Consider the following 14,589-nt stretch of genomic DNA (forward strand, 5'->3'; position numbering starts at 1 on the left):
AAGTTACCAGCGTGGAGAAGCAGCGGCATACACAGTCAGCAACGGAGACACTAATGCACACATCAAAGAAGGTTGAATCAGTTCATTTGGATACAATGTTTATTGACAGATATGTTTCATCACTCAACTAAGTGACATCTTAGATGTCATTTAGTTGAGTGATGAAACATATCTGTCAATAAACATCGTATCCAGATGAACTGACTCAACCTTCTTCGATTTTCTTACCTGGATTGTTGAGCATGCATCAAGACTAATGCACACACCTTTTTTCCTTAAGTGTTTGATGACATCAAATAATACTAAATTCAATTATGCTGTTAAATCCACTGGAATTTCCTAAACAAACATAAAACATCAGTCAGTTGGGAGTACCATGCTGCCAATAGTTTTACTTCCTCAAAAAGGTAACAATATCCTCTAATGTCCAAGTGGGCATCGTGAGAGTTAAATAGTCCTTGGTGGTCAGTTTCGGTGCAAGTTTTTTTTTCCTCCATAATCTCCATATGCAGTACTCGACCCATGAATGGTTGCCTTAACTTCAATGTCTGATAAAATAAAAAAGAACAACTGAGGAGGGGGATCTAGCATCCTTGGTGGGCCGGGTTGCAGTGGTGGAATAAGACAGCGCATGAACATTATCCCTTTTTGGTTGAGCAGTGAGAGCCTTCTGAGCTGCTGTCAAGTGAACACTTAGTAACAACAGCATGTGAGTGCCAGCAATATCAGCAACCCTTAAAATGGTTTCACTCAGAAGAATTCATAGCAGTTCACAAAGGAAAAAACTGACGTTACCATATAAGTGACCGCGATGGCAAAATATTGGAACAGAACACTTAGCAAAAGCTGCTGCATTGACCATTTAGTCATTTTAGGGTTCATCAGTCTTTTTTTACAGCTTATAAATAAAACTACAACAATACCTCTCTGTGGTACGTCCCCTGGAGGTATAAAACAATCATTTTGTGACAATTTTCTGATCGAATCTACTTCCCTTACAGTTTCCTTCTTTCAATACATAATTACATAATCAAGTATCTTTCACTTGACACACACACACACACAATATATATATATATATATATATATATATATATATATATATATGGCAAGAAGCCTGCCTGCAAAAATCCAAATGGGTTTTAAAGCTACAATACACAAACTTTGAGTCAAATTTACACTGACTAGATCATTTAGACAATAAAGGGTCCTCTATCTGTCTGGGTCAACTCAAATATATACAATCCTTATTTCATCTCAGTAATTGTCATTTTTTTTAACAACTCTGACATTTATCTATTCATTATACCTTCAGTGAACAGTAAAACAAGAAACAGTTGCAAAATGTAGTCATTCAGCGAATTAAAGCTATTACACAGCACTTATACTCTAATATGATTCATTCAATAAATAAATAAGATTCAAATTTTTCCCCAAATTACACATTTGTATTTTTTCAGCAGCTGAGTGTTCCCCCAGCACTGCCACCTCCTCAATTCCTGCTTAGTTCCTACTCCTGTCCAACTGTGGGCGAGTGAGCAGGAGATGGACGGGCAGTTTGAATGGGAGAGAAAAAGAGCAACAGAAAGAGAGCGAGAGCAAGAGAGAAACTGATTGAGACTGTAGTAGTTTGGGATTTGGGCTCGGCTGAGATGGAAGGTGGGAACTGTGCGTCTTTGTACCTATCCATCTGTGCCGTTCTTGTTAGGGGAGTTGGCATTAACCGTAGTGCCATCTGGCTGCTGGCCATCTTTGCGTGGGGGCATCCTCTCATTTATCCTGTCCAGGCCACGTGCCTCCTCAAAGTTACGGATCTTCCTCGTGGGAGAAAAGCCTTGAATGGCTGGAGGGAAAGAAGGACGAAAAGTGAAAAATTAGAGATAACTCTACACTTTCATAGGATTTTGCTGTGATCAGTTTATATTAAACTGGATTCCTTGTGGAATTCAGGGTCCTCATTACGAAAACAAGTCAGATGGTAAACACAAAAAACAGCATTGGCCTGGCACAGTACAGACAACCAGTGGGTACATCACATGCATAAGTAACAGATGACTCCTAGTGTCTGAACATCAGTGGGACAAACTACAGTAAAACACCTCACATTTAATTAGACTTACGGTAAGGTCCCAACAGCCAAGGAAACCCCCAAAGAAAAAATGTGCAAATAAGAAACAGAGTTGTCAGTGACTGGTTTCAAAAAGATAATGTGCATTAATTAATTGAAGTGATAAAAAAAAATTTGAATCAGAAAAAAAAAGTGGATTTATGGCTTCCTTGTTTGTAAACAAGGAAAATGGCTCAAGGACACTCTTGCACGACCAGATAACTGACAGTGAAAAATTTTCACTCCCTTGAAATAACCTTCCTATTCATCATGCCTGGATATGCCACTGTTGTTGTTGTTTTTTTTACTCTTTGTGAGATTCTATTACTGTGTTGCTTTACAACAAAGTGCTGATGGGTCTATGCATCAGTGTCACTGGGAAACATGCCTTCGCAATTTCTGCACTTGGAAAAAACAAACAATTCTACAGGTAAAGGCCTTGTGTGCAAACAGAAACTGACAAAGTGCCAAGAGTTACATATCAACAAGGCAGAGCAGACAGAGAAGCAACAGCAAAATGGTGTAACAAGATTAGTCTGAAAATACCCCTGAGAGGGAGGTCCCTGGCCTTATCTGAGCTAGGTCTTAGCAGGCTTTTCGCTGGGTAGAGAGCCACACTTGGCCATTAACCTCTTGTACATGTGACCAAGGGCTATAGCTGCTTGTCAGCAATGGACTATCTGGGCCCCAAGCCTGCTATAGAAAAGACCACATCAGGACTATCATGGGTCATAATAGGGCTAATATGCTATGTACACATTTTTAGTCTATCCCCAGTTGATCTTCTTTATTAACTGTGGTTATTGTTTATCTGGTTTACTCTTCTGTAAACTCGTTTTTAATTCATGTCAGCCATTTTAGTGCTTATCTAATTCACTTTTATCTACTTTTTTTCCTGAGTGAAAACTCCACTTTGAAACATACTGTATATGAAATTTTGATTTTCATTACTGTAGCTATCATTAGAAGAAATTTAATCCAACAGGCACTGATAATGCAAGAGCAGCCATTGATTCAGTAACATACATTAATCTGTGAAATAAAAAAGTCAAATGATGATACAGGAAAGAGATGAATTAGGGGTCATTTCTTAAAAAGGGGGAACAACACACACAAATCAAACATATGGGCTGACAGCCATGCATACCTTTTGCCTCAGTTGCCTCAATGGTTGCTATGTTAATGTACGTTGTGAGAGGAGGAAGGGGGGAAAAAAGAGTCATCATCAAAATCAGCCAGAAACAGCAAAAAAAAAAAAAAAACAGCAATATCAAATCATAGCCTTGGTATGATTAACAGGATAAATACAGGAGAGAAAATAGGCAGAGGCTCCTGGCACAGTGTAAAACTCAACAGCATTTGGGAGAACATCATTGAAAGGGAGGGTGAGAGAGGAAAGTGAGTGGGCAGGTAAATGGGAAGAGTAAAGAAAAAAGAAAAAACCTTTCAGAGTTATAAGATGGTGTCTATGTTAAAGGGCCACAAGGGCTTAGGTGTGGAGGGCTGAGGGGGGATTTAGCTCAGCCCATGGGCTAAGACTGGGAGAGGTGCTGTACAATGCCCAGAAAAGATGCCACAAAGAACTCATACTATACAGTCACATATGAATGTATGGTTGCAGTCATCTTCTCACTCTCTCTCTCTCTCTCTCTCTCTCGCGCGCGCACACACACGCACGCACACACACACACACAAATAGCTCTTCATATAACACTTGTTCCAATTACAATACAAATTCTGATAGGTTGGACATATATAGAGTACAGTATTTTACATATATATGAATGTCTTGCCTTAAATTAATGACTGAGTACTTTGAAACGGGAAGGTCATTAAATCTCGTCCCTCATAAACGATGCTTTCTGTTGTGCATGAATGAGACCCGGGATTGTACCACCAACCCCATTCCTTTTTGCACCACTGCATTATGCGGTGCTTCATTAAAAGTAACAGTTTGGATGGATGGATGGATGGATGGATGGATGGATGGATGGATGGATGGATGGATGGATGGATGGATGGATGGATGGATGGATGGATGGATGGATGGATGGATGGATGGATGGATGGATGGATGGATGGATGGATGGATGGATGGATGGATGGATGGATGGATGGATAGATAGATAGATAGATAGATAGATAGATAGATAGATAGATAGATAGAAAACTAGCTCTAAATCAATCTTTGAGTTCATGAATTCAAACGATTGTTATTCTTGCTGAGCATGACAAACAGAAGGGGCCAGAGCCAAAATCAATGAACGGTATCTCCAAACTGATGATGGTGGTACAGTGTGGCTACTGCTGGTGCTGCTGCAGACAGAGTACACAGCAGAAATGGATTGATAAAAATACATGATCTTTGTTTTGTTTTTGGACTCCCTTCTTTCAACCCTGCTCCTCTGAAAGCTGGGGCCAGGGGAGCAGAGACGCACAACGGAATCGCTTAAAAGGCCAATTCGTGTAGTTTCTCCTCCGACAACTCTGCAGCTTTTCTACACCCCCTGTGTGGTGGGGTCTGGCTCCCAGCATGCTGACAGGTCCTCTGACTGGCTGGGTTGGGCTATGACATTTACATCTGAGACTTCTGGGTGACAGGCTGGCCTCCTGACCAGCCCGCCCATACTTCAGCCCAAAGGCTCGCTGCATGCAGAGAAGAAAGCTCAATCCAAAGTCTAGCCAAAGTTTAGTGCTGTGGGCATGCCACCATTGATCTAGTTCCCTTCAAACAGACTGCCAGATATTTACTCAGTATAGGGAAGCTTGGTATTCCCAAAATCCACAAAAAAATATCTAACGCTTTGAATTTGTGAAGTGTTTTAGTTCAAACATTTTGTTATGTAGGTTAACTATGGCGATAAGACATAAAGATGCCTAATGGTTTGGCAACAGAGTGTCATTGAAACTACTGTACAATACTGGCACAGTCATAAAAGAAATTGGATTAAAATTTGAACAGATAAGAATGAAAAGTTTTTTTCTATATTTTGTCAGTGCTTACAAACAAATTAATGAGGAGCCAAGATGATAACATGTTAAAACTTTGCATTAACGTAGTTCAAATAAATTTAAGATTGTTTTTTCCACCTAACATGCAGTCTGATTTTTAAGCTACAGACGCTCTAAAGTGGGGATATCTTTATGCACGCTCAATAATCCAGGTAAGAAATCACGGACAGAAAATTGAATCAGTTCATCTGGACATAACGTCCTGATGAAATTATTCAACTTTCTGTGATTTAAAGTGGGAAGTCAGAGAAGAGGATGCTGGTGAAGTTCAGTCTCAGGACAGCAGAAATATGTTTGGTACGAAAGGCCGAGGATCTATTAACTACCTCACCTCTTGGCACCACAGCCTCTATTATTCTGCCATTGTCATCAGAGAGCATTCATTGGCTTCAGAGGGTCCAGCAGTTTTCATATCTTCAACATGTGTTGACCTTTGCAAAATGGAAAGTGGGGCTAAGGATTATATTTCTTCCACTTAACGGCTACTCTGAACACGTGTAATACCTTTTGAGCCATGTATCCTTGATTATAAGATAAGATGTACTTTATTAATCCCTGTGGGGAAATTCACCCTCTGCATTTAAGCCATTCCAACACACACTGTAGCTAGGAGCAGTCGTCAGCCGCCGTGCAGCACCCGAGGACCAACTGCAGTTCTTCTTTTCATTGCCTTGGTCAGGGGCACAGACAGGAGTATTAACCCTAACATGCATGTCTTTTTGATAGTGGGAGGAAACCGGATCACCTAGAGGAAATCCATGCAGACATGGGCAGAACATGCAAACTCCACACAGAAAGGACCTGGGACAGCCTGGGGTTCAAACCCAGCTCCTTATTGCTGTTAAGCAACAGTGCTAACTACGGTGGCCCAGTGTGTAGCCTACAGTGTGTAGGCAGTGCAGCTAACAAAAGGAAGAATATGTTTGTGTTTGCCATGTTATGAGTGAAGTCTGGCATCTTTCTTCCCAGATGCAGGGAGTGGGGAGGCATCTGAAACAGCATTTAGTGCATATATAAAAAATGAACATGATTTAAATTGGTTAACAAAAAAATGCTGTGGTTTACAGCATTTATTGAGTGGTAGGGGGAAAACACTTGTCTGAGAGGGAGGGGTGAGGGTCTGACTCCTGGGGGGGGGTCACCCGTCACCCAAACACTGGTTTTATAGTGGTCAGTCAGATTAAAAGCAAGGGCGAATCAAGGCAAAGGAAGAAAGGGAAGATGGACACGTACCACTCTGCAAGGTCTGCTTTCCCCCTGACAACACTCCCACAGGTAAGGTCCCAGTGGGGGTCAATCCTTTTAGTGTTAGCACACTCTCGCTCTCCTCCCTGGAGCACAATTGCACAAAAACACAACCACAAATTAAAAAAATAAGCCCTTTCATTTAGCAGGAAAGGAGCTGTGTTGCCGAGTGATTACTGAGACTGTCCCTCAACCAAAAGTTCACAATATCCATCCCCAAGATACATTTAACCCAAGTATCTGCTGGATAAGCATGTCATCTAAACGCCACCAACTAGAATGCTAGCATGTGTCCCTATTTTGTATGTAGGTCAGTGATGACGTCGTGTCAATTTTAGCATCTGAAGGAAATATTTTCGATGTAACAAGTGCTGAGATGACAGTGTGCTGACAAAAATCTTAATGCATCATTCATGAAGGAAGGTGTCCACTTAATGACCCAAAGATAGACCTGAACTCAAAATCTATACCTGGGAATTAATGGTTTCTCAACTGCCTACTATATTGGCTCAGGCCTTATTGGGTTTTATATCAAGTATAGCAACTATGGTGTGTCATCTTTCTTGCTCCATCTTGCCTTTTTTGCCACTCTTCAAAGCAAAACGTGGAAAATGGTCTCAAATAAAAAGAATACACACTCTCAACCCTAGAATACCTTGATAAGGTGGTTATTATTATGCAAGATGGTGTGGCTCAGTTGGTAAGAAAAAAGTTGTGCATATAGAATTAGCTAAATCTTCTTCATTTAATCACACTTTGCCAATAATTAATAATAATAACAATAATAATAATAATAAATCAAACTTATATAGCGCTTTTCTAACACTCAAAGTCGCTTTACAATAAACGGGGTGAAACAAGACAACAGATAAACAACACAGACATACAGGGGTGGATGGGAAGGGAGGCTATGAGGGAAAAGCTGCAGCCACACATGACGCCAGCAGTACTCTCCCACTTAAACAGACACAAAAGGGCAAGAAAAACAAAAAACAACAACAATGTAGACGTTGATTTTTTGTAGGGGTTTACACCCGTAGCCTATTCCCCTCCCGAGGTATCCACTAGGCAGTGGCACTATTTAACCCATAGCTGGGGATATTTGGGGAGTGTTTACTAATTTTCTATTAGATTAAGGAACATTTTCATAAAAACGTTTTTTTGTCCTTAATTTTATGCTAAAATGAACTGTGCCAATATGAGCCAGCCTGATAGACTGGCTGCTATACATACTGCCCACTTGTCACAGTCTGACAGGCAAGAGGCAGCAATGTTAACCCAGAATAATGTTTAACATCTAAATAGTCCAAGGGCATGATGACTCAAGTAGTGCCAGTTTATTAATCTCAGCAGGGCAGCATTGCTTTAAAACAACTTCATTTTGCACTCAACCGACTCTTTCAACTTCCTGTCTCTGTCCTACCCTGAAATTCTATTCGGTTTTCCATTATTTTTCCCCCCCTTATACCTAGACTTATGGTCATTAATATATACACGTAATGAGTCCTTCCTAGGTCAAACTGCTGTCCTGTCAAAGTTGTGGAAAAAAACAAAGAAAAGGGTTTTTAGGGCAGGCGATTCAGACCTGAGGACTGAGAAGACTCGGGCCATCTTTCCCACGGCACGAATCTTGTTCCTGATAACCTCCTTGCGCATTGCTGTGGTGCCACCTGGAAACAGTTCACAAAGTCAGGTTCAAACGAAGTATGTCATTAGTTTAGTTAATATTTAGGATTTCTATACACCTTTTTTATGTTCATTGCATTTACTTTAAATATTTCAGACACTGTGCAAAAAGTGCACACTTTCTAATGAAGGAGTAGGGACAAACAGGGGTATGTGAGGACAAGTCAGCATGGGGAGTTCAATGGTATGTTTTGGATCAAAGTGTCTGGCATCCATGGAACTCTGAAATCTCCTTAAGGAACTTCAGGTATATGTGACAGATGTGGGGCTATGATAAAACCCTTTCTTTTGATCAGTTTTCATGAAAAAAAAATTAAATAAATAAAGCATCCACCTTTCATGCATCTTCCTGACTTGTGTGTGTCTATTTTAACACTATTGTAACACTGGCAGTGGAAATCCGTATTACTACAAAAGATTCCGTAATTTAGACTGAATGACTAAAGAGTGATTGACCCAAAGTTTTGGATTAAACTCCGAGCAGATTTGCTAGTATTTGCTTCATACTGAGGGAGGAATTTTGGAATGCAAGATTCCTCCAGTTGTGCTATTGTTTTCATCCTCACCTTCGCCAAGGTCGTCTACCTCTGACATGAGCTCATCATCTGAGCAAATGTTCAACACGTTCACCAGCATCTCTGTCACTGTGGAGAAAGAGGCCACTTTAAAACAGCCTGGCGTTAAGCTCTTCGTTAAAACAGTCTTCAGGGAAAAAATACCCTAAAGTACAAGCACCTTTTTTATGATAGTGCATTTGGCATGATCTAAAACTGACATTTTTGAAACTGGATTTTGTTTGAGAAAATAAAGACACAAATTTAATGTATGAACTACTGGTGGCCAACAGGTGATCATGTAATATAATTACAGTATATTCATTCATTCATTCTCCAAACTGCTTATCCTTATTCAGGGTTGTGGGGATGCTGGAGCCCATCCCAGCAGTCACTGGGCAGCAGGTGGAGAGACACCCTGGACAGGCTGCCAGACCATTACAGGGCACGCACGCACGCACGCACGCACACACACACACACACACACACCCCCCTAGGGACAATTTAGTATGGTCGATTCACCTGATCTACATGTCTTTGGACTGTGGGAGGAAACCGGAGCACCCAGAGGAAACACACAGGGAGAACATGCAAACTCCACACAGAGGACAAACCCCAAGGTTGGACTACCCCAGGGCTTAAACCCTGGACCTTCTTGCTGTGAGGTGACCGCGCTAACCACTGCGCTAACCACTGCGCCACCCTGCTATAGTAATATTACATCAAAATGCTCTGACGTTAAATATGGTGTACCCCAAGGCTCAGTTCTTGGCCCTCTACTTTTCTCTCTTTATATTTTACCTCTTATTATAATCTACATAGATGTGTAGATAGATTTAAATATATGTGTAGCTAGATTTAAATAACATCGTTAAAAGAAACACTCAACGGTAGGGAAAGTGGTCAATAAATAAGAAGCAAAATAATCCAGTGAGTCACGTAAATTCTTTATGAGACAGTACAAGCCTGTTTCATGCCATAAGCAATCATCAGCTGTCAATAAAGCTACACAGGAAAGACATACCATTTACTGCCTCGTCATGCACATCATGTGCAGAACGTCCAATGGGGAAGGAGAGGTGTGACATTCAAAAATTAAAAAACACGTGATCGCCATCGGTCCAATTGGGGTGGGGGGGCTGGTATGCATTACAAAAGAGCGGCTACAATTTTAAGCTCAAGTACAACCCACCATCAAATACTGACTGCCAGCAAATCAACAAACGTAGCAGAAAACAAAACATCACCTGGTACAACCCACCCCACAGTGATATCGTCACCACAAATATCGGTAAGCCATTTTTTTAACTTATCTTAGATAAGTGCTTTACGCCAGATCATCAACTGAGGAAGATATTCAATAGGAACACCATCAAAATTAGTTACAGCTGCATGCCTAACATTCAACAAATAATATCGTCCCACAACACAAGAATCATGAACAAATCAATGACACCTTCATCACAATCAGACTCTCCCAACTGCAACTGCCTTGTGAAGAACTCATGCACCCTCGAAAGAAAATGCCAGACAAAAGGAGTTATCTACCAAGCTACGGTGACGAGAAATGACAACAGCAAAATAGAGACATACATCGATCTAACAGAGGGAACATTCAAAAAGAGGTTTAATGCACATGTGTAGCTTTAGAAACAACTGTTTACGGAATGTAACATCTTTAAGCCGTTATATTTGGTCATTTGCAGACAGAAGTATTAATTATTCAACTACCTGGAAAATCCTCTCAAGAAACAAAGCATATTCAACCAGTAATAAAATGTGCAATCTATGTCTAACTGAAAAATATTTTATCATTTGCAAACCAGAAATGTCCACATTGAATAACAGGAATGAATTGGCCAGCAGTTGCAGACATAGATATATGCATCTATTTTGTAATTAAAGTTAAATAATTAAAATTAATTAAAATAAATAAAGTTGTCTGAATCTGAAATATAAATAAGTCATGCCAATAGACAAATACCAACCCCCCCCATTGGACCGTTAGCGATCACGTGTTTTTTGAATGTCGCACCTCTCCCATCCCCACTGGACGTTGTGCACGTGATGTGCATGACGAGGCAGTAAATAGTATGTTCTTTCCCGTGTAGCCTTATTGACAGCTGATGATTGCTTATGGCATGAAACAGGCTTGTACTGTCTCATAAAGAATTTACTTGACTCACTGGATTTTATATAATATATATATATACAAATAATATTTTATATTATATATATCTGATTGTCCTGTGGTGGCCTGGCGGCCTGTCTCCCTGCCTGCCGCCCAGTGAATGCTGAAATAGGCTCTAGCATCCCCGTGGCCCTGGGAGCAGGATAAGCGGTTCAGATAATGGATGGATGGATGGATATATGTATAGCTAATTATAGTATACTGTCTAATTAATAAAATTCTCTAATAATGTATTACACAACCTAATAGTGACTAAAAGGCAGGGAAAGGAGTTTTACTCTGTCTTTCCTCATTTGAAAAATATCTTTCAAAATTCTGTGATACTCCTGAAACTCAATGACCTCTTGGGGACTCCATTAGAAGGCATGTTTTGAGTTTTTTGTCTAAAGTCACAAAACTGAATGGCAGGCCAAACTAGAATGCACAATACAGCCACCCACCTTTTTCTCCAACAAAGGGCAATGACCACGTGAAAACATCCATAAAGTTGGGCAGCCAATATGGGTGAGGGGAGCAGTTGAACTGCCGGATGTTCATCACATTATTCTCGTATTTTAACACAGCAGCTAGCGTTAGCAGACAATGGAAAACAAATGCAATTAGTTAAAAGGATTCAGGACTGCGGTCTGATATTTGACAAATGAAATACAACTCTGGCACAAACAAAAAAGTCAAACAAACCTTTGTTGTTGTAGACATCTAAGTAATTTGGAGCTGAAAAGATTGTGATTAATGAAGGAAAGCCTGTGGTCTGGCTTTTTCTGTACATCCGATACCTGTTTGAAAACAAGGAAAATACACATTTACTGTGCCCAAAATAAACTCGTGCAAAATTAATACATATAAGAAAGTGTAAAGGTGTCAAATAGCCAAGCTTACCCTGCATCTTGTGCTTCATGGGCTCTTATTACAGACAACAAGTTATTATTTACCAGAAAGTCGCACACTGCAGAGTAACTGTATATAAAAAGGTAAAAAGTAGGAGACAGAGAGAGAATAATAAAGAAAGGGAGAGAGGAAAAAGTGGAGGACAAAGATTATCATGTTACAGGATGGCAGTAAGTAGTGTGACATATCACTAGAACTAACTGAGAAACAGCATGCTATCACAAGCAACAATGCCTTGGATGTTGTTCACTTCTGGGAATATATTTTCAAATCAATGTGACTTTCCCTCTCGCCTCTTGAGCTCAAGCTTTAATGATGCTGTGTTTTCCAAGACTCTGTTGGTTATAGGCTTTGCTGGCAGCTCTGCAGGCTGGTGACTACAGCCAGAGGAGAGGTAAAGACGTTTTTGTTGTGTTTTTTTATACTGCCTTCTGTTCTAACCTCACCCCACCTCCCTGGAGAGCACACTCAGGAAATTAGTGGGCCATCTGCATTTAATTAGATCAACACTAGAATGAAATGAATGGTTTCCTACAATTAGCACATCATTGGATTTTAGTCTTATGCTGGGGTGGGTCTATGAAGAAAATTCACCTCCTTCAGAGCCATCAGAGGATGCTTTTTTGATACTTAATAACTAATAACAGCAGCAATCAATTCCAGTACCTGAAAAAGTAAGAGCAACCTCTGACGGAGTTGTGGTTGAAATGTTCAGACGTGCTTTCACTACCGTAGTCTTCGCCAGGGTCAGCCCAGATCAGGTCGCACATGGGCCCAAATGCTGGAGGCTCTTTGAACCTGTCTAACTGTTGAGCACACACATACGCACACACACATGCACACGCACACAATTTAGACAGGCAGAGTGAATGTTTTTTGTTGTCATGTCATAATATCATATATTAGAGCATTAGTATGATAGAATTAGCATTCATAATGTTCTGCAATACCTATTCCAACTTGATACAATATCACTCAGTTTAACTCGATTTAACTTTAACAGTAAAAAGATCAAATGTAAAAAAAAAAATCTACTTTTCATAATGAAAGATGCTGACCCTGTCATAAGAATAAATTTCAGTCCTTTAAGGCATAAATCCTTTATCACCAATAAGTTACTAATTAATATCGAAATTATCATTTTCAAAAACATGATTACTAGGGTCCTCATTACTAGCATTGAAATGTGATTTCACTTGCAACACTGTACATCAATGGAGCAGTGAAATATCATCAGATAAAGTGTTTCAGTTTTATAAGGGTTGGATGTTCTATCCTGCCCATGACTGCCAGTGGCCAGTTACTTACTTTTCTAATGTCATCTAGGCAATTGATTTCTGGAGAGAGTCCGCCATGCACACACAGGAACTGTTGGTTGAGGAGAGCAGCAAGAGGCAGACAGTCAAAGGCCTCCATGCAGGCATCATACACCCGTTCAGAGTATTTAATTTTACCTGCAATCAAAACACACAGGGGTAAACAAGAAAAACTGTTCCTCAGCTGCTGGCAAATGAGCTCTTTTATAGACTATTAACTTCGGCATCATTTAAATGAGACATATGTAAAAATAAACTGGTAGGTTAATTTGGAAATAGGCCTGGATCACACAAACAAACTGCAAAAAAATGAGTGAGAGTGCCCATCAAAGTAAATCACCATCATGTTCCTCTTAAATACAATTTGTTGAGACTAAGTCTGTTGCACAGATACATAAGAAACAGTTACAACTGAAAAAAAAATCCAACATTATCTACACTCATCGATCTCATAAACAACTGTTTACTAGAGACCATGTTGTAAAAGGTTAGCAAAGCGCCTTTGCTGGGAGCATGGCTTGTGATACCATTGCCATGAAGTGCAGTGTCACCTGCACAACACTGCAAGTCAGTTTCAGGCAGGAGGTCAACTCAGGAGAGTCGGCAGAGAACAGCCAATGGTTCCATTAAGCTGGGAAACTTTACGGTGTGTGGGTAATAAAAACCAGATTAAATAAAACAACTCTAGCACAGATGAAGGCCAATAATAGTCCCAATTTGTTTCAGACCAGTAACACTGGTCACAATAATAACCAAACACTGATTTGCAGCTACGACTTTATTTCCTATTCAAAATCCGCTACTAATGTACAGTAGCTGCACTAATGTACAGTAAGTACATTAGTACTAATGTACCCTGTACAGATCCAGTTGTGTCTGTCACCTTGTCTGCTAACTTAGCTTAATATTGTAGCGAATTCGGGGGACAACGCAACCACAGGAACTGCCGCGGCCGGGAAGCAAACCCGTATCGCCCACACCGCAGGAGACATCGCTAACCCCTCGACTAAAGGGTCAGACCCTCCAGCCAGCGGCCAACGTGTCTACTTATCCATGCACGTTACACTACCCCCCTCCTTCGGGAAGTGCGTCCCCGCGCTTAAGCATATCAGCTCCTTCACGCCTCAGGGTGCATACGCTTCCGATGGCCTTACGGTCGCTCCATCCCACTTCTGACACCAATGTAGCGAATTCGGGGGACAACACAACCACAGGAACTGCCGCGGCCGGGAAGCGAACCTGTATCGCCCGCACCGCAGGAGACATCGCTAACCGCTCGACTAAAGGGTCAGACCCTCCAGCCAGCAGCCAACGTGTCTACTTATCCATGCACGTTACACTATGCTGCATCACTGCTAAAGTATGTTTGTAGCATGAGAAGTGGGGTTGAAGTCCACATCCTGGACTAGGTTTCCCCACGATTATAAAAGTTAATTTGTGATCATAATTGTTGGATTACATTAAACTTTAGCTATTTTGACATGAATTAAGAAGGAACATGCCATGTGTGATAGACAAAATCACAGATTTTTGAAGAAGGTCAAAAATAATCCCCACCTTCTAAAGGGAAGAGCAAATTAAAACTCTCCC

At 40.6% G+C, this 14,589-nt stretch overlaps 1 protein-coding gene across 2 annotated transcripts in view; it reads right to left on the bottom strand.

Moving 5' to 3' along the window:
* Nucleotides 1-205: 205 nt before the first annotated feature.
* Nucleotides 206-14,589, bottom strand: part of ppp3cca (protein phosphatase 3, catalytic subunit, gamma isozyme, a) — a 38,722-nt gene continuing 24,338 nt past the window's right edge. Inside the window, exons 6-14 of one of the 2 annotated variants that reach the window (XM_056274294.1) lie at nucleotides 12,992-13,137; nucleotides 12,350-12,489; nucleotides 11,675-11,752; nucleotides 11,477-11,571; nucleotides 11,236-11,361; nucleotides 8,617-8,694; nucleotides 7,950-8,034; nucleotides 6,353-6,450; nucleotides 206-1,843 (exon numbers count right to left, since the gene is read on the bottom strand). In XM_056274294.1, the coding sequence (XP_056130269.1) occupies nucleotides 1,683-1,843; nucleotides 6,353-6,450; nucleotides 7,950-8,034; nucleotides 8,617-8,694; nucleotides 11,236-11,361; nucleotides 11,477-11,571; nucleotides 11,675-11,752; nucleotides 12,350-12,489; nucleotides 12,992-13,137 (1,007 nt within the window). In that variant the 3' untranslated portion in view covers nucleotides 206-1,682. The remainder of the gene's footprint in view (nucleotides 1,844-6,352; nucleotides 6,451-7,949; nucleotides 8,035-8,616; nucleotides 8,695-11,235; nucleotides 11,362-11,476; nucleotides 11,572-11,674; nucleotides 11,753-12,349; nucleotides 12,490-12,991; nucleotides 13,138-14,589) is intronic. The other variant, XM_056274301.1, reaches the window with a different exon arrangement.

Source organism: Lampris incognitus, chromosome 1 (assembly GCF_029633865.1).
Source record: "Lampris incognitus isolate fLamInc1 chromosome 1, fLamInc1.hap2, whole genome shotgun sequence".
Taxonomy (NCBI): Eukaryota; Metazoa; Chordata; class Actinopteri; order Lampriformes; family Lampridae; genus Lampris; species Lampris incognitus.